General features: G+C 39.3%; 1 protein-coding gene across 7 annotated transcripts in view; it reads right to left on the bottom strand.

The window, feature by feature from the left end:
• TMEM144 (transmembrane protein 144) overlaps positions 1-20,399 on the bottom strand; it is a 62,894-nt gene that overhangs the window by 34,879 nt on the left and 7,616 nt on the right. For 3 of the 7 annotated variants that reach the window (XR_007457921.1, XM_049631228.1, XM_049631227.1), the window contains exons 2-6: positions 13,557-13,728; positions 11,063-11,185; positions 8,990-9,089; positions 6,973-7,053; positions 770-851 (exon numbers count right to left, since the gene is read on the bottom strand). Coding sequence is in view for 6 of the 7 variants with exons in the window: in XM_049631228.1 (XP_049487185.1) it covers positions 770-851; positions 6,973-7,053; positions 8,990-9,089; positions 11,063-11,185; positions 13,557-13,665 (495 nt within the window). In the remaining variant the exon portion in view is untranslated. Of the gene's footprint in view, positions 1-769; positions 852-6,972; positions 7,054-8,989; positions 9,090-11,062; positions 11,186-13,556; positions 13,729-17,087; positions 17,222-17,903; positions 18,055-20,399 lie in introns of all 7 variants that reach the window. The other 4 variants (XM_049631229.1, XM_049631230.1, XM_049631231.1 and 1 more) reach the window with 3 other exon arrangements.

Raw genomic sequence — 20,399 nt, 5'->3', positions numbered from 1 at the left:
GGGGTGTGGGATTCCAGTTTCAGAGGGCATCTGGATAGCAATGGAGCCATGGCAGCTAGGAGAGCTACTTGAAATAGAAAGGACTAGAGTCTGGGCTCATGGCAATGGGGTTCGCCCTGAAGTCATTTCTGTGTATGTGGTCACTGGAACCTGTCTTCTGTCAGATCTCTTATAAATGTTGTCCCTATTTAATCTAGATTTGCTACTCCAGACTCATTTAGGTTCTTCAAACTCAACCAGTGATTTGTTACATCTTTCTTGTCTTTATCTTTGAGTGGAAAAGGATGTGGCAAAAAGAGAAAAAGGAAGAAAATCAAGTCCTACTCCAACTTCCCTATGACTTGATTTATCCTTTCACTGGCTGCCTTTGATCTATTTCCCACTACTCTCTCAGGGCCTTACTTTCAGACCTCCTTCCTCTCTCTTACTAAAGTAACTTTCACATTCTTCTTCAGCCTTTAGGGTCTTCTTATTACAGAAATCCTTAAGCCATTCCAAAATATGGGCTTGTTTATACATCTCCCAGTTGGGATCTACCAATAATAGATAGAAGTAGGTCTCTGTGATTGGTGAAAAGCTTTCCTATGGCAATCTTGATGGATCACTACCTAGACCTAACTATAATAAATATGTAATATGAAAACATATTTTAGACAGCCCGGATGAAGGAAAAAAAGAACTACTTTCCCATCTGTGTTTCAAATCTATGCACTTCCCTTTTACCTTAATTTTATGTTTCAAATCATATGGTTTTTCATATTCTACTCACATGCTCTGTCATTAACGGTGTGGTGTCCACAGAACTCGCGCTACTTGGTATTTCGCTTTTGATGAACAAAAATATGAAAGCACTGTAACAAAAGTAAATTTTAGTGATGGTTATCATAAGCCTGGTTCATATCAAACTGCCTGCATTTTATGAGAAAACAGCTTAAATCTAGTCCTGATGATATGATTACTTCCAAACTGCCTCTTCAGTGGCCCTGCCATTTCTCTAGAACCGCCATTCTGTTTGACATCTCTCATTGTCCTTAATTGCAACAAGTTAGAGGCTTAACTTATAAGATTTCCCCTCAAATCAGATTTTTCTCTTGATTTTATTGTTTCAGCCAATAGCTGCATCTTTCTTTTAATTCTTACTTAACTCTGGAATCACATGGTAAAAAATTACCTTGAATGAAAACCACCTTGAATGACTATTTTGCACCTATTATGCCAACAAAACCCTAAAAGTTTAAGAGCATCCTCAGGTGGACAAACAATAGAAGACAGATAACCACTGATGTGAGTGCAGAACTATACAATCCCCACTGAGGAGACTCTGGGGCCCTAGAACACGGTACACCCACACTCAGGTGAGGCCACATGGTTACACAATGGGATGCTACATGGCTACAAAAAAAGAAATGAGGCTGACCTCTGTGCTCTGATATGGAAAGATCTCCAGAGTATATTTTAACAAATAAAACACACACACATAAGCCTGATGATTTTTTCCCGTTTAGCATTCTCTCATAATGCATTGTCTATTCGCGTCCAGTATCTTTGCAACAAATGTTTCACTTAACACTGACTTTTGAACCATGCAAATACGTTAAAATGTGTTAAAATACTGAATGAACTTCAGAAAATTGACACCTTTGGTATACTTTTGGCATTCCTTTAAAATTTTTTTTTATGTTTTTATTTATTTATTTATTTATTTATTTATTTACTTTTGAGTGAAAGACAGAGTGCAAGTAGGGGAGGGGCAGACAGAGAGGGAGACACAGAATTCGAAGCAGGCTCCAGGCTCTGAGCTGTCAGCACAGTGCCTGATGTGGGGCTTGAACTCATGGACCGTGAGATAATGACTTGAGCTGAAGTCCGACGTTTAACCGACTGAGCCACCCAGATGCCCCTTGGCATTCCTTTTAAAAACATGCTTGCATTGTTCAAAAGTTAAGACAAGATAAGCTTTCAAAGTACATATGATGCTGAAATAGTGTAGGTAGCTAAGTGCACAATAGTGCATATAATGTGTTATTTTTTAAATACAAATTAACATTTCTTAGTTTCCTTAGTTCAGTCTCTCACATGCTTTAAAATCTTGAATGGTTCCATATTCTTTTCGATTGCAAATTTAACTTTCCTTTTTGAATTTTATTACTCTCTGCATTATGTTCCTTACAACCTACTTGACATAGTTCTCCACATGGACTTTCATCCCTGACCGGTCCCTGTTTCAGCTTCTCTTTCACCCTCTCCAACCACCTGCTCCTGCTTGTGTTTCTTCCTTAGCTAGACACACCACGAACTCCCCTTTTCTTATCCAAACTAAAGAATTGAAGTGCTGAACTTGAGAAGAACCCTCCTCCCTCCCAGCTCAGTCCTCACAGAATCTTCCTCTTCTCTGAATCCCCACAACACTAAGGATAGTCATCACATAATCCAGACCATTTACCACAAGTCCTTGTAAACTTTTTTCTCTACAGGTTTTCTAATTCAATGGAAGATGTGATATCCTTCAAAGTTCTCAAAGTACTTAACACTCCGTAAAAACGAATGCATAAAACCTAATTAAATGTGTATTTCTTAGTTAAACATGTGCTTACATACATGTTAATTTGCAAAGCTATCATTAGACATTTCAACTGCATTTTCCTCACAAAGTTACAGTAAAAACCCTCTACTTTGTATCGACCAGTGTGTCTTCGTAATAACAGTACAGTATGGTAGAAATACTTGAAGGGTACCAATGAAAGTCTTTGAGTGTTTCTTCAAACAACTGTACGACTCGGCAACAATTCCGTTAGCCTCTCTGACCCTCAGCTTTTTTTATCTAAGGAAATGGGGATGTACCCACTTTTTCATCTAAGGAAATGGGGGTGTACCCACTTAATTCTTTATAGAAAAGAATTCATAAAATTTTCAGTGTACTTTTTGGAACATGGTAAAATCTCAAAACAGGTTAGTATATAAAGAGTCTATTGGACGGAAGAGGGAGTTTTGAGCATGAGAAAAAAAAAATCAAGACTAAGCAATCAGTGTTCTTAGCTTGTGTGAGTAGTGTTTGTCATAAAATAGGTAAGTCATCTCGATTAGATCAAGAGGGGGTACAGGGCACTAAATTAAGACAAGGTAATGACATTTAATTTATGTATGTGAACATAAAACCAAATAGATCACAAGGTCTTTTGGGCTACAGACTTACAGAACTTGGTACAGTGTGCCAGACACAAAGTTTCACAATAAAGTCTATGAATATTGTCAAAAGCATGGAAAAAAAATCAATATGTTTCACCTAGGGGTGCTTCTCTAAATTTTCAACCTTTCCAGTTCCCCTAGATTTGTGACCCTATACATCTTACTATTAGTAAAACTGGTGTATTTGTTTTTACACTCACAACTGAATTCAACAAACCTTTATTGAGCAGCTATTAAGTGTCAAGCACTGTGGCAAAGTCTAATGGTGATGGTGGGAGAGATGGTATAACAGAAAATAACAGACTTTGCCCTTCAGGATCTCGAAGTTCAAGGATAAAGGAACTGTATGAATAATACAGAACAGACCCTGAGAATTTCCGTAATAGAAGAAATACAAAATGCAGTGGAAGTTCAGGAATGACTCATTTGAATTAGGAAGAAATCAAGAAAACAACACATAAGGTGGAAAATCTCCATTGATGTGTAAGGGTGGCCACAGAGGCTGAGGAAAGGGTCTTAGGGCTGAGGGAAATGTCTGCAGCATGTTGTGCTAAATAATCGTGACTCAATGACTTGACAATACAGGGACAAGGCTGATCTAAGAAGAAGGGTTGAATCTGTAACTGTGGAGGACATGCCAGATTAAGGAGACAGATTTATTCTGAATCCAATGGGGAGTCTTCCAAGGTTCTTAACCAGAAGAATGATGACTGATTTGATAGCAGATACGAGCAAGTTAATCCGGCAATAGGAAAAACTGGAATTAGGGAAAGTAGATGTGAGAGATTTTTATAATCATATATAGGTGGATATATCATAGGGAATTGGTGGAAAGGAGAGGAAGAGTCTGTGAAACATTAAGAAAAAATTTTGCAGCAGGATTAGATACAGGATGGGGTATGAAAGGAAAAAAAACTCAAGATGACTAAGGTTTTGAATTTGAATAACTGTGGCTAATACATTCTACAAGAGGGGAAACACAGGAAGAGGAAAGAGTCTGCAGGGAAGGGTAGAAAAAGAAAAGCAATTCGGACTGCGAAATACTGAAGGCAGAGAGAAAAGAACTAAAAGTCTAGTGTTTGTGGAATGCTGACCATGTGCCTGACCCACCAGGGTCCTCTTCCGTGCCTTATCTCACTTCAGAATGGGTGTGAGGGGTGCCTGAGGGGCATCTATGTAGAGATAGAAATGTATAGCTTGGTCCGTAGTTAGATATAAGGACTGTGGCTCTGAAGAAAAGTAATGGCCAGAAACAAAAATTGGATTTCCTCACAACACGACTCTCCAGGATAAGCAAGTTAAGTGAGAAAAAAACGGGGCACAGACTCAAGGATAATCCAAAGCATTTTTTAATTGGAAAGGAAATCTGCTTTTTTATGAACTCTGACTTCTGGATCTTCATTAAAGTTTAAGAGAACATTGTTTCTTAGTTTCAGCTCTACTCCCATCACCCACCCTTGTATATTCTCTCCCGAACCATGGATACTAGAAGGCTGAAAACTGTATCTTCCCAAACTGTATTAGCAGTTAGGTTTGCCAAGGGGAGGCATACAGATAGGCTTAAAGGTTGGGGGAAGCCATTTTGTTTTGATGGTGGCTCTGGTGGTTTCAGGAGCAGTGGTAACTCAGGGCAGAGGTAACCGTATTGATTGGAGAGTGAGCCCCAGGGCTTTGGGAAGAGCCCCTTCTCCTTCTGCTTCACTGGGCCTTATCACAATTTTGTAAAAAAATTCCCTATGTGAAATCCTCTGCTGTTTAAAATACACAGAGTGGTTTTGGTTGTAGAACCTGACTGATACTTACCTTACATATAGGAAAAATGTAAGGTTAGAAATAATCTAACCAATCCTTTAAAAACTGGACTGTATAGACAATAGGAGCAATGGCTTCAGTTTTAAAAAGAAAAGCAATATCCCAAACAAATGTGACTGCATTCCAAATTTCCTTATACTGGCCATGAAACTCCAAGATTTTTCAGTGGATGCCCTTTGAGATTTAACTGAGTTAAAATGATGAAACGAAAGTTTCCAGAAGGGCTGCTTGGTAAAGAAACATAGAAGGGAGCTGGAATGCACTGCAGGAAGAGAGCATTACATTTCTGTACCACAGACCAAGCTTCAAACCAAGCCGCGTGATCCCCCAGGTGCACTGACTAGTTTACCACAGAGTTGAACAACACATGCCCACGGGGAAAACAGTGATTGAACATGAACTAGTTATTAATAAAAGTATGATTATTATAATAAAAATTACCCAATTTATAGAGGATTAGCCATGTGTCTAGCAATATACAAAGCATGTAACATATTTCTATTCATTTCCTCTTCAAAATATCTGACAAAGCTGGCACAATTATTATCCCCACTTTAACACCAGATGAAGAAACCAAGGCTTGGAGAAATTAAGAGATTCGCCCAAGGTCATACGTGTAGAAGTGGTAGAACATGAATAATTTGCAATTTTAGAGAATGTGCACTTTCTAAAGAAAGAAGAAACATGGAGAGAAACAATGCCTGATGGACTGAGTAAATTGGCCTGAAATTACCATTAAGTCAAACCTAAGGCCTGCTGCATTACAATTTGGGGGTGTAAAGAAATTGTTTTTGAGAGAGATGTTCAAAGCTAGTGTGCTGTATGAATTGTACAAAATACATAAAATCACCTCTAGCCAAAAATGTCAGGAATCTGCTATTTTAGAATAATCTATGTTATTTCTTCTCCAATTGGCCTGGAACCACTCTCTTAGGCAACATTTCAATGACAAAGAGATTGTTCCTGAATGTGGCTGGGGAAAAGCCATCATTGCAGGAGGAAGAGAAATATAGTGTTCTGTCCCTGAAGAATAAAAAAGTACTAAAATCTTTCCAGGCAGTGCCATCCATTATGTGAAGCACTGACAGGGTATATAAATGGAGTCGAGAAAGGAAAGGGGACTGAATTTAAGGTGACCTAATTCCTGCTGGAGTTTTATTGATTGACCACTGCCATACAGAGATTTAAAGTCATTTTCATCCTCATTCATATAGTGCATACCACTAGATACAGCTACATCCAAAAATACATATTTATATGAGTATGTGTTTTCATACATGAGACAGTAGTTATCTAACTGGGGTAAGAAGAGGAGATTAGGTGGCAGGAATGTGGAAACTCGGTGGCAAAGAATAAGCAAGTAATGCTAAGAGGAGAGAATCAATGGCTATTCCAGGGGCATCATAACATTTATTAATATAGTATTTAAAAAAATTCTAATGTTTATTTATTTCTGAGAGAGAGCAACCGAGTGTGAGCGGGGGAGGGGCAGAGTGAGAGGGAGACACAGAATTTGAAGGAGGCTCCAGGCTCTGAGCGGTCAGCACAGAGCCCGACGCGGGGCTCGAGCTCACGAACTGTGAGATCATGACCTGAGCTGAAGTCGGACACTTAACTGACTGAGCCACCCAGGCACACCTATATAGTATTTTTTAGTTTGCAAAATAATGTGCTATTTGATTCTAATTCATGAGCTATGTACTGTGATTTTTCTAAAAAGTCACAGATAATGAAAATGAGCTTCAAAGCAGCTGATTTTCCTGAAGTCTCAGAGCTTTGGAGAACTAAAACAGGGCCTGTGACCCCAGACCTGACCCTTTTTGTCCTCAAAATCTGTGAATATAGATAAAGAATCTGAGGACAAATCATGTCACTTTTATGAAATGCAGTCTTAAAAAAATGTAAACACACTGAGATCTCTGAAAGATATTCTAGATGTCTGGAAGAACGGTTAAATTAGAAATGACTGTGTACCTTACTACCGATAATCCAGCTCCAATGTAATTTAGCACTGGTTTTGACACTTCTTCTGCATCCATTCCAAACCAGCCAAACCTAGAATTGAGAAAGTTACATCACATTTTTTTGAAAATGTGTTCATCATAGTGTTTAAGAGCATGGACTCAGGGTCAGATTCCTGGATTCAAATCCTAAATCCCTCTCTTACTAACTGTGACTTGAATAAGTTAACTATGTTTACTGTGCTCAATTCCCCATGTTAAAATGGGGTACCCATATGGTCGGTATAATTATTATACATATACCTTCCTTCATATGAAGATTCAATGAGTTAGTATATGTAAAATTGGATGTTCTTTTCTTATTAAGACTAAGGAAGAAGGAAGACAAAATAAATGATTGAGTAATTGAATGCCGATTCATTGGCTGCAATTTTGTATAGGGTTTATTGAAACAGCCTTTTTTTTTTCAATATACGAAATTTATTGTCAGATTGTTTTCCATACAACACCCAGTGCTCATCCCAAAAGGTGCCCTTCTCAATACCCATCACCCACCCTCCCCTCCCTCCTACCCCCCATCAACCCTCAATTTGTTCTCAGTTTTTATGAAACAGACTTTTAAATAACTGCTTGGTTAAAGATCACTCCTTTTTGGCATCACCTTAATTGTTTTGTTTTGTTTTGTTTTTTTTTCATGGCTTGACTTTATAGCGATGATTACCAACAATCACTGTGAACCATTCAGGGCAAGAGTGAAAGAGGCAATAACAAAAAGCAAAAGAAAATAGCACTTGTAAGGTTGGAGGTCAGTTTGTTTTGTTATTACTGAGGTTGTTATAATGCTTTGAGAGGGAAGAGGAGAACAAAAAGTAAGGTAAGGATGACATCCTCCCTGCTTCTTCTTCTTTTTTTTTAAGTTTATTTATTTATTTTTGGAGAGAGAGAGAGAGAGAGAGAGAGAATTCCAAGCAGGCTCTGCACTGTCAGCACACAGCCCGATGTGGGGCTCGAACTCACAAACCGTGAGATTATAACCTGAGCTGAAACCAAGAGTCGGATGCTTAACCGACTGAGTCACCCAGGCACCCTGACATCTTCCCTTCTACTTGTCTTCCCAAACTCCACTTAAGTGTTCATTTTAATGCTTAACAAGGGCAACACAAATAGAACTTTCTATGATGATGGGTCACTTCTACTGTTGCACTGTATATACCAGGGTAATTTCTAGCCATATATGGCTATTGAGCTCTTGGTATATGGGTAGTGTGGCTGTGAAACTGAATGTTTAATTTTATCAAATTTTAATTAATTTAACTTTGAATATAAATGGACACATATGGCTTCTGGTGACCCTGTTGGACCCCTCTGGAGCTGAGGTTGGCATACTTTTTGCTAAAGGGCCAGAGAGTAAACACTTTAGGCTTTGGGAGCCAGATTGTCTCTTGTGAGCCAGACCGTCTACTCAACTCTACCACTATAGTGTAAAAGCAGTCATAGACAAAACGTAAATGGATGGGTTTGTTTGTGTTACAAGAAAACTTTATTTATAAAAATGGCTGGTTTGGTGACCCTGACCCAGGCTCTAGAAAGAAGATGTGCTTTAAGACTAGAAGGTCTGGATTTGAAGCATATCTTATTCATTCTGTGATATTCAGCAGGTTATTCAACCTCTTTGGTAGCTCTCTAATAAGGTAGTGCTTACCTCATCTTTGTAAAAATGAGAGGAGAATGATGCATATAACGTGTCCAGCAAATTGTCACACAACAAAAAGGGAAAATAAACACCAGTTCCCTTCCTCTCTTCCTTTTTCTGTTCTAAGGAGATAATTCTTTACTATATCATAACCAATATCTAGACCAGATATTAGAAGTTAGAGCAAAGAATAATTATAAGTAGCATATTTTATGTGTATGGCTTACCAGCTATAATCTCTGTGAGGTTAAGAACCATTATTCCTCTCAGCTAGCCCAATCCCTACGACTTGTCTTACATGAGTGTAGAGAATCTTACAGAAATTGTTTTCTGTTACCTTGAGCTTGCCCAGCCAGTTAAGGCATTAAAAGATCCCCAGATTAATATTCCAAGGCCTAAACCAATGGTTTTGATAATTGGGACAACAGCAATATTCCCTGTAGATGTAACATACAGAAAAAAATATGTTATTTCTAATAGAAAAAAATACATTGACAAATTGAATTAGTTTTTAACTTCAACTGAAGCTTATGAGATTTTGACAAATTTAGTAAAGTACAATTCCTTACTTTTTAAATAAAATAACTACATTTTTGGCATTGAACTCATGGTTATGATTGCTAAAAGAAATAAACATAAGACAAAATCTTACAAAGAAAAATATTAAATTAGCTCTTTGCCTAGTAGCATCAATGCTTTTTATCCTTAACATAGGTCTCTATTCTGTAACTTTTTGCAGAAGCTGTCAATGATAAAATTAGTGTCAACAGTAACATTAGTCTTAGACTTGAACCAGGGCCACCACTGGTAGAAGTTTCTGGTCCAATATGGCCCCAGACTTTGCTCTTCCATGCTCACTGACTTGTCTTTTGGAATCCTGCATTCATTGCTTTGTGCTCTGGAAGGTCACTCAAGGCCAAATGCATGACTTTTTTTTTTTTTTTTTTTTTTTTTTTTTTTTACAATTTTTAACCTTTCAGCAGTCTGGCTTCAGTCCTGCAATCGCCTTTTAAAAGGTTTCCTCTCGTAGCTTCCAAGATGCCTTCATTTCCTGATTCCCTCCTCTCTCTCTTTAGCTCTTTCACTGTTTGCTCTCTCTCGGCATATTTTCTGGATTTAGATGCCCCTTAAGCATTTTCCCCTGAACACACTCTTCTTCTTGCTATATTCTTCTTTGGGTACTTGACCTAATTTCAGGATTTCAGCTGTCAGAGACACATAGTCCCAGTGGTATTGTTCTAGCCTGGACTTTCTCCAGAGTTTTAGTGCTATGCTCCCACCACTATGAGAGGCCTCCAACCAGAAGTCCTCCACTGTGGGAATGTCAGGAACTTCAGACTCAAAAGGTCCTAAGCTGAACTGTCCTTTTTCTTTTTGGACACATACCTCTCTGTATTTTCAGCACTCATGTCAATGGTACCACCACCCTCCTCATCACCTATAATAAAATCCCTACATCATCACTCGTTGCTCCCTTTCCTCAACTCCCCATATCCATTCAGTTACTATGACCTATTTCATCCACATCTGCAACATTTCTCAAATTATAGCCCTCTCCACTGAATCCCAAAGGAAACTGCTGGGTGATTATAAATACTATAGTTGTGATAAAGATCTGGAGGATAGATGGATGCTTTCTCTCTTGCCCTCTCCCTATTAAACATAATAAACATGATCATGTGAATGGAAATTTAAAAGTGAACTCTTTTGTCCTCCAACTCATGAACTTCACTAAATCATTTAATTCTGCAGAGACTCAAAATAAGTGGGTACCCAATACATTGTTAACATTTTAGAATTTATTTGCTTTTAATCAAATTAACCCCTGAAGAGCCTTGATACTTTGAATTCGTTTTGCCAGATGGAATAGAAATCTCCTGGGATGTATTTATATTAATGGAAGAAAACCATCCTGACTGTCCAAGCAAAGGTACACATTCTTATATAGTTTCAGGAATTGATAAAGCAACAGAAGGAATATTTTTGCTTTTATTTTTTTGCCAGTACTTTTGAAATAATAATGTGTGCCTGTTTGCCTACATTTAAGGACAAATCTTAAAAATATATATTAGTAGAGGCTACTATTAAAAAATATTTTCTGATAAACATAGAGAAAAAAAGGCTGGAGCACTTAAACTAATATATGAGTTATGCTTGAATAGATAGGGAACAACTGAAATATGTTTGCTATAATTGTCTACCAAGAACTAAGAAAGAAATCATTAAGAGGAAAAAAGAAATGCACCCAAAATATTTATGCAGCATCTGAATGAAAGAAACAAAATTAATTTCTAGTATCTATGACTAAGGATTGTTCAGAATTGCTGTTGATGCTATTTTCTTTTAGTATGAATCAGAGTCATTTTGATCGGTATTAAATGATTAAAGAATAAATTATATCATACATTACCTGTTGCCCAAATGCAGCCCCCAACCATTGCAAAAGGCCAAAATTTAGGGCAATGTAGTATCAGATTGACCGCCAGGGCAATCATCCATATGGCAGCACAAAGTACCCACTGGAGAAACATTCCTGGAAATAAGAGAAATTGGTTTCTGTTGTTCAAACTGATTCGAATAAATTTAATGGTTGGAAATATCAAAGAGATATTATTATAGGAATAGCTGCAACTTATCGAATGCCTGTACGTGGGTACTTCGCACATTGAACTTTTACAACTGCTAAGCATCATAATTAACCCTAGTTTGAAGATGGAGAAGATGAATGTGAGATGAAGCAACTTGGCTAAACAGCTAATGGTTTGTAGACCTTGAACTTAAACCTAGGCTGTTGACTCCGAAGCTTACCAAATACAGTGCATTCCTGCCCAAGATTCTTTTGTTTGTTTGTTTGTTTGACCTGTTAGATACATCAAGAATTTTCTACCAAAGAGTATCGGCAAGACCAAGTCTATATACGTTTATTCAGATGCTGCACTTATTGCCACCTCTCACCAAAACACAGCATTAAGAATTACAGAATAGCATAACAGTAATTTAAACCTTCAGGGATCATTTGTGCCACCCTTGGGATAAAAATAAAGCCATGTATGGCCACACATAGACCTCCTACAGTTAGCGTTGAATGCCTGTGATAAGCCAGACATTACAAACCTGAGAATGAGCGTTCTGGGTCAGGGAATTCTCTTTCTGGGCTCTGGGTTGCCATTTGCTGCCAGTTATCCGAAGATGACATGGAGATATGAGGCATATCTCTACCTGACGCCTCTGTACCATCAAGCGTTTAGGGATTAAAAGGTTAAAGAAAAAGTCTACACTGGAAGAAAGACTAGGGCAGTTATAACTCAGTGTAGCTCCTCTGACTCTAACTGGGGAAGATTTTTGCCTATTTCCATTCAATTTCATGTTGGGGGAAAGAAAAAAAAATGGCTGTTAACCTCTAAGACAAAAACGGAAGATCGCAGAGATGAGAGGGAACTTCATTTGACAAGTTCTTCATTTCACAAATGAGAAATTGAGAACAAAAGAACTGATGAGACTTGCCCAGGATCACACAGTTGTTGAGAGACACCTAAAAGCCAGTTCCTCTACCCCTTCAAATATATTTTGTTCTTCTTTTAGTAGTTTCCATTTCCATCCTAACTCCAAAGAAAAAGAGAAGAAAGGCTCTGGAAGAAAAAAGATTTGTAATTCTATTGTTTAATTAAGTAACAAGGTCTAAGGAACTGAGGGGATAACACAACTGCTTCCCACCGGGCGTTCAGTGTAACATCTCCAGTTCTTTCTCCTGGCTACAATACGGGGCATCTGGCAAATATGGGGCGTCTGGGTGGCTCTGTCAGTTAAGCCACCTACTTTGGCTCAGGTCATGACCTCATGGTTCGGTTGGTAGGTTTGAGCCCCACGGAGGGCTCTGTGCTGACAGCTTGGAGCCTAGAGCCTGCTTCGGATTCTGTCTCCCTCTCACTCTCTGCCCCTCCCCCACTTGTGCTCTCTCATTCTCAAAAATAAGTAACCAAATATTAAACAAATAATAAAGGCAAGTAGATTTTTAAAAAAGGAAAAAAAAACCCTCTTGCTTCTCCTTCCCTGAAGTTCACATTACTGTCAAGTCGACTGTAGTGTGCCATGTCTAGAAACACTGAACTATGCAAGGTCATATAATAAACACTACAGAGTTTTTATGGGGAAAAGGGTACAAAACTCAAAAGTTTCATCAACACATATGAAAAGCAAAGACAAGAACCTAATAAAAATGGTAGTACAGTTTTACACTGGCTAAGTGGTGAAGAAATTCACAAGTATTACAATAAACGTGGCACTTTAACTTGAAAAAGACTTGAGGTTTGCTTATAGAAGTGGGCATTGCAAGTGTGGCAGCTTGTGAGCTTTTGTGAAGTTGGTGGATGGGGGGGTCCTAACACCAGACGTGAATGGGTGTGGTGCCGATGGAGCTGAGAGATGTTGAGGGGTGCGTGGGCAAGTGCGTCTTGCGCCTTACCGTGCATCTTTATTCCTCTGGGTGCAGTTTTCTGTGTTCACCTAGTGTTGTAGCAGAGTCGAAATCATACCTAAGCACAAAATTCATTTCGTGCTCAAACTGTTCTCTATCATACGAAGCTTGTTTGAAATTCGTGTTTTCGAAACAAGTGTATGTTAGTAGCACTAACTTCCTTTTTTTGTAAACATAAGAGATACGGCTAAAAAGCCTTCCTGATGGTCTCTCTCCTAGCTTTACCGTGACACACAATCTTAAGATTATCCTATACTGACTAAATCTCAGATCAACTGGCATGAGCATTATCAAATGATGTATCTTAAGCTCTATTCATTTGGCACCAGGTACAAGAAAATTGGTAGCCATCATTAAAACAAAAGACTGAAAAAGGGAACTTCACGTTTGAAAAGAATATAAAGTTAGCGTATTAAGGAAAAATAATTACCATCACCAGTATCATATTTTTTAAGTGGTACAAAGTTTGAGCCAAACAAAAGGACAGCCACAGAAGAGGAGATGAAACCAGTGGTTAAGTCTGTTCCATTATTGCTCATGGTTCCAGTACTACCCAAGAGTGAGCCGGTTCACTTTAGACTTGATGTACTTTTCAAGAGCTTCTGAAATAAAATAAAAATAAGACAACTAAGAAGTTGTGAATCTGTGAGCAAATTGTGACTTATATGTGATATTTATTGAGCTTTTCCAAAGCATGCTAAGATTCCTTCCTCCAAATAAAAAGTTAGGACGTTATGAAATTATGTATTCTGTTTACACTCCATGTTCATTCATCTGTTGTTTTGTTTATTTTACCAACAGATACTTTTTGATCACTAATCTACAATTAAAAAAAAAAAAAAACTTTGGGGGCGCCTGAGCGGCTCTCAGTAGGTTAAGCGTCTGAATCCTGATTTCAGATCAGTCATGATCTCACGGTTGTGAGATCGAGCCCTAAGTCAGCCTCTGAGATGGGCATGGAGCCTGCTTAAGATTCTCTCTCTCCCTCTGCCCCTTCCCTGTTCACGTTCTCTCTCTCTCTTTCTCTCAAAAACAAAACCCAGGGGCGCCTGGTGCCTCAGTTGGTTGAGCCGCCGACTTCGGCTCAGGTCATGATTTCGCGGTCCGCGAATTCGAGCCCCGCGTCTGGCTCTGTGCTAATAGCTCAGAGCCTGGAGCCTGTTTCAGATTCTGTGTCTCCCTCTCTCTGACCCTCCCCCGTTCATGCTCTGTCTCTCTCTCTCTGTCTCAAAAATAAATAAACGTTAAAAAAAATTAAAAAAAAAAACTCAAAAGAAAAACTTTTTTCAGAGCTCAAAAACCTTATTTCTTCCAAAATCTGGAGACTATTCTTATTATATTATAAAAAAATTTCTCTTGTGTAGGCTGACTAGTAAAATGAAAAGATTTGTGGGCCAGGGCTCAGTTTACTTCAGTTAGTTGTGTGACAATCAAATGAAAGAGCACATGTGAAGACTTTCAGAACTCTCAGTGCCTCAAAAGCAAATCGGAGCCTGAGGACACATTTAGGTTCTATTGCTGCTACATACTCAGGATCACCTAGAGGCAAAGGCACTTATCAGTAGTGCCCTCATTGTCTGTATTTGTTTAAGCGATTCATGAAACTTTGTATCTTTCTGACTTAAAAAAAAAATGAACAGATAGAAGAATCCTTGAAAGATCTCTTCAAGAATTTCTTAAGTCTCTTCAAGATTTCCATCCTTGAAGAATCCCTTCAGGAATCTCCTACAGTATAAGATCAACAGTGGTATGATGCAAAATAGCTTCACCTGGTCAGCAGAACTATGTGAGACAGCTATTCGGCTACCTGTGAAAACTGGTGGCCACTAGCCACATATAGATAGCTAAATTTTCATTAAAAGGAAGCATAGAACATTCAGTTCCTTAGCCAAGCTAACTAAATATCAAGTGCTTGATAGCCACAGATAGCCAGTAGTTACCATTCTGGGCAAGGCAGATTATAGAACATTTCCACCATTGCAGAAAGTTCTATTGGACTGCACTGCTAAGCTTATTAAAAAGTTCTGGTTCCCTTGGGGCGCCTGGGTGGCTCAGTTGGTTAAGCGTCTGACTTCGGCTCAGGTCATGATCTCATGGTCTGTGAGTTCGAGCCCCGCGTCGGGCTCTGGGCTGATGGCTCAGAGCCTGGAGCCTGCTTCCGATTCTGTGTCTCCCTCTCTCTCTGCCCCTCCCCCGTTCATGCTCTGTCTCTCTCTGTCTCAAAAATAAATAAAAAAAAAGTTCTGGTTCCCTATGATGAAAAGGACCAAAGCCACAAATACCCAAGAATCAGATATTTTTCATAACATTTGGAAAAGGCTATTGAACGTAATTCACCCTTTTAGTTGTCGAGGTTATGTGAGAAAAAAATAACACAAAAAAGTCATTTTATCATAGGAGGTAATCAGTCTTTCCACAATACCATTCTGAAATCACATTTTGCACCTTGACATTTTGGTTCACCTCACCTCTTTAAGCCCTTTGGAATAGAATTTAAGATAATCCAGCCTTTCTTTTCCTCCAAACTTAATGCTGTGATGACTTCTTGTGGATATGTATGGAATAAAGTATATCTGAAATCGACCTTCCTTGATATTTTATTTTATAGTGATAATATTTACTTTAAAGGTGTTTCATTTTTCCATCTATTGTTCCTTATGTGTTCTTGCAGAGAATATTAAAAAAAAACCCTACCAACAATATATATATATTCTTTGGCATCATTACGGATAATTTCACTGAAAACAGGGATAGCTTCAAAACTGCTCAATGAATCTTAGTAAGAAAAACATCTATTTGAAATTGTATGTGCTTTCTTAAAACAAACCCAAACAAATGCTGGTAAGACAATCTCTCCCATGGGGATGTAGTTGAGGAAGAGATGTTGAGACATACAGAAACACGGACATAGTAACACTACTTCAATAAAAATAATAGTCTTACTGTGAAGCGCAAAGAAAGTTTTGGCCCTGCGATGGCTTACACGGGCTATTGTTCAAGAGTCAAGCAGGTGCATTGCTGCTAAGATGTCAGCACAGTAATAGGTCAGAGGAACTGGATATCAGGGGGCTGAGAAGACACATGGTTTGGTGTTATCTAAGAAATTAGTTTTTTTCCCCCCATTTAAATTGAAACAAAAACAAAACAAAACCTTTACAAGCACACTGATAAGAAAATGCCTAACTTTCAAAAGTGGAAAATTATTTCAGTGAAAAGATGCCTTTATGAAAGCCTATAGACAGCCCTAAACCTCTTAGGTTTCACTCCAGTTGAAATAATTTGAGGAGCTAATCAGAGTGCATGAACTGCATTTTGAGTGCTGAACGAACATTATCAATGTTAATTTACTTAAAGTTATTACCTGCTGATAAATGAAATTTATTGCATACAGCTCTGTCTGGTATGTTTCAGAAAGCAAGTGATCTAATTTCAAAGAGGATTGGCAATATGCACTATCTTTATCTAAATCAATGAAATTTATGTGAAAAGGTAAAGCCACATCACGTTTAGCACATTATTCCCAGTTCTTTTTAATGCGGACATGTTGAGTTAACAAGTCTCAAACCACTTTTAAACAAAAGTAGTTTTTAAATGTTTATTTTTCAGGTGTCCTCTGATATTTTATTAAACTACATTCATTCATTTGTATTTTTAGTACCTTTGTTTCATTTATTAGTGAATACTTTTTTTCTGTTCATTTTGCTTGTCAATTTAAACTTCTATTGTTAGTATTTGGCACGTTCTGATCAATAATTCTTCAACCAAGAGTTCAGTTTTAGTTTCATGTTAATTTCCTCAACTCCCCTGGCAAGCTCTGCCGGCATCGTGGCTAACATTTGCAGCGCCGGAAAGGACATATTCAGAGATCTGATCTTTTCTTTTGAATCATCAGCGCATTCTGAAAAACCACGAGACACTCCACTGCAAAGCTTCTGGGTTTCCTTTGATTGCGTGTACTCACTGCGCTCAGGGCTGGCGATGAAACTCCCTCCAGCACAGCCCCCGCTGAAGCCTCCACCGCGCGGCTGCGCCCGCCTGCTCTCTCTGCTGCCAGCGCGGCCAGCCTTTACTTCCTGCTGGGACAGTTACCTGTGGCTGGGCGGGAGAAGGGAGGGTTCTAGCACCTATGACTCAGAAGTCTGTTGCCTCGGCTCGACCTGACTGCCCGGCCAGCCACTACTTCCTGTGGGGACAATTACAGACAGACCGACGAGTGGAGGAGGAAGCGCTCTAATAAAAGAGACCCGGAGGCAGCCGAGGGCAGCAGGTTAGGAAACACCTTCCTCCAGCACCGGAGTGCAAGGTCTTGTGACTCACGTGGCTGCGAGAAGGCGTCCTCAGACCATCTGTCAATCAACCAGCAAACTAGAAAGACTTTTGTGTATTTTAGGAGGTGATTGCTCAGGGAGCTCTTTGTGTGTCACCCTTTAAATGTCACGGGGCTTGGTAGTATCTTGTACTGTTCATGGATGAAACAAAAGGCCAAGGAATTTCACACAATCGTAAAAGGCTATGTGAAAACTGAATTTGCTTTCACTATCAAGAAATTCATCTCAACCACTAAGGTCACTAACATCTCGTGACATCACAAGATATCACTTGTAATCAGTATAATCAGTAATCCTTTGTAAATGCACCCAGACCATTTATCTGTATATTTCTCTAATAGGTACTGAGTACCTTGTGAGAATGTATGTTCTGTATCTCTTAAACTTGATTGTGTGTTACAATCACTGAGGGGGTTTTCTGTTTTATTTAGTTTTTAAAATACTAATACGTGGACCCCATGGCCGACCAGCTGAAATAGAATCTCTGGGGATGTGGATTGAGGATCATTTTCTCCTCCAGGTGATCCTGTTGTGAAGCCAGCCTCGAGAATCATATTCTAGATCAATAGTTGTCAAATTTTTATTGCTGGTAACAATTACCTGGAGAATGAGTTAAAATACAGATTCCTGACATCTCGATTTAGATTTTGAGAAAGACTTCTCTAGTCCTCCACCATCTGATATGTAGCCATTAATTGCATGTGGCTATTCTAACTTAAATTAAAAATTCAGTAGTTCACTTGGACACTTCTTAAGTGTTCGGTAGCCACAGGTGCAGATTATAGAACATTTCTATCATTGCAGAAAGTTCTGTCGGACAGCACTGTTCTAGACTCAAGAGCCCTGGGAGTGCAGCAGTGGCCTAGGGAGACTCTTTCCTTCATGTAGATTCCAGAATAGCAAGTGACACAGATATGAACAAATAAGTTCAGAAAAGGGAAAGGGGAAGTGCTGGGTTCTGTCCCAGTCGAAGAGATCAAGGAAGTCCTCTCTGAGGAAGTGACATTTAACTGAGACAATTCAGTGGTTGGTAATGATTGTAGAGTTACAAGTGGGAGAAAGCATAAGGCCTGCCCAAGGAGGCCTTATCCTGGAAGGAAATTCTGCTTTAACATTATTCACTTTTATAAGTGATAGTGTAAGAAGCACATGGGAAGGAAAAGCATCATGTCACTGAAAGAATTAAGAAAGCTAAGGCTTCTTACCTAAGGGAAAGGATTAATTTAGCGGTTCAGAAAATTTTTGAGGAAATGAGTTCCCCTTTCCTCACAAACGCTCTCCCCCACAAAATATAGGGCCGAAAGCCAACCTAGAATTGTTTCACTTCATGATTGCAAGAGACCTCAATGATCATGTGCTTTATCCTTGCTTCGGATTTGCATTGAGAAACTGAGACTCACATTGTTGTGAATTCCCTAAAATCTTTTTTTAAATTTTTTTCATTGTTTATTATTTTTGAGAGAGACAGAGAGCAAGCAGGGACAGGGCAGAGAGAGAGAGAGAGAGACAGAATCAGAAGCAGGCTCCAGGCTCTGAGCTCTCAGGACAGAGCCTGATGCGGGGCTTGAACTCACAGACCCCGAGATCATGACCTGAGCTGTAGTCGGCTGCCCAACCAACTGAGCCACCCAGGCACCCCCGAATTCCCTAAAATCTTAAAGTGAGTTGGGGGCTGAGTCAGGCCTGAGGACATTTGTTAGAGGATGTTCCCAGGGCCAATGCTTTTCACACCATGCCACAGATCCAACCCAAACATGGATGATCCTCTAAACTCAAATTTTCCTTTGAGGTTGTTTCCTATGCACTAATGTCTAAACATAAAGGTCTGTGTTGAGGAGCACTAGGAAGTTCAGGTTAGCTTCATCTACTAGCCATTTACCTCTGGAAAAGTCACTTACTCTCTCTAAACCTGTTTCTTTTTATATATTATTACTGACACAACGAGATCTGTGTACCTCATCCTTTTATGTGGTCAAAGATAAAATGCATAAAAAATACTATTAGGACTTCTGGTTTCTGCCATGGCATTTAAAGATCTTGGGCATTATCACTTCTGTCATCAGGACAAGAAGAAGGCTAAGCACACTGAAAATCAAGAACTCTTCTTAGATCTACCAGATCATTGAGATCACAAGGTAAATCACCTCCCTGAAAAAACGGTAGAGGTAGGTGAATGCAGAGAATTGCACCTTATGAGCCACTAGAGCCAGTAATGGGTAAGGGCTCTTCAACAGTAGTGGTGAGGACCCAGGGTCAGGGGAGCACGCACACTGTAATGAGTTTACCTTCAGGAGTCCTGCCAGGTTCTCTCCATGAGGATCAGAGAAAAATTCCCTCTTGATTCTGGCAAGGGATCAAGAAGGCAAGGGCGTTATGAAACACGCCCAGAGCCTTCTGCTCTCTGAAATAAAAACTAGCCTTCTAGGTAAGCTTCTTTGTCAGAACTTTACCTGGCTTGGAAGAGGAGCAATTGGGTGATTTAAGCCCTTTTTAGTCTTCCTGTGTCTCATTGGGGGAGAAAGAAAAAAGGGTCCAGGGATTCCGGCTCACTAAAATTAAGCAGTACATAAGATTAGAGTGCTTCCACTCCCCAATATCTTATCACCATGTTAAAATTGTTCCGGTTCAGTAACAGTGGATTACAAGTGAGAGAGCTGGAAGACACAGACATTGTTTAAGAAGGAGTTTCTGGGGCGCCTGGGTGGCTCGGTTAAGCATTGGACTTCTGCTCAGGTCATGATCTCGTGGTTCCTGAGTTTGAGCCCTGCGTTGGGCTCTGCGCTGACAGCTCAGAGCCTGGAGCCTGCTTTGGATTCTGTGTCTCCCTCTCTTTCTGCCCCTCCCCCACTCACACTCTGTCTGTCTGTCTCTCTCTCTCTTAAAAATAATAAACATTAAAAAAAAAGAAAAAAAACCAGGAGTTTCTAAGAAAACATGAAGGCAAA

This window comes from Panthera uncia, chromosome B1 (genome assembly GCF_023721935.1).
Source record: "Panthera uncia isolate 11264 chromosome B1, Puncia_PCG_1.0, whole genome shotgun sequence".
Classification (NCBI taxonomy): Eukaryota; Metazoa; Chordata; class Mammalia; order Carnivora; family Felidae; genus Panthera; species Panthera uncia.
The sequence above is the reverse complement of the archived record's forward strand: the minus strand, read 5'-3'. Positions and strand labels throughout refer to the sequence as shown.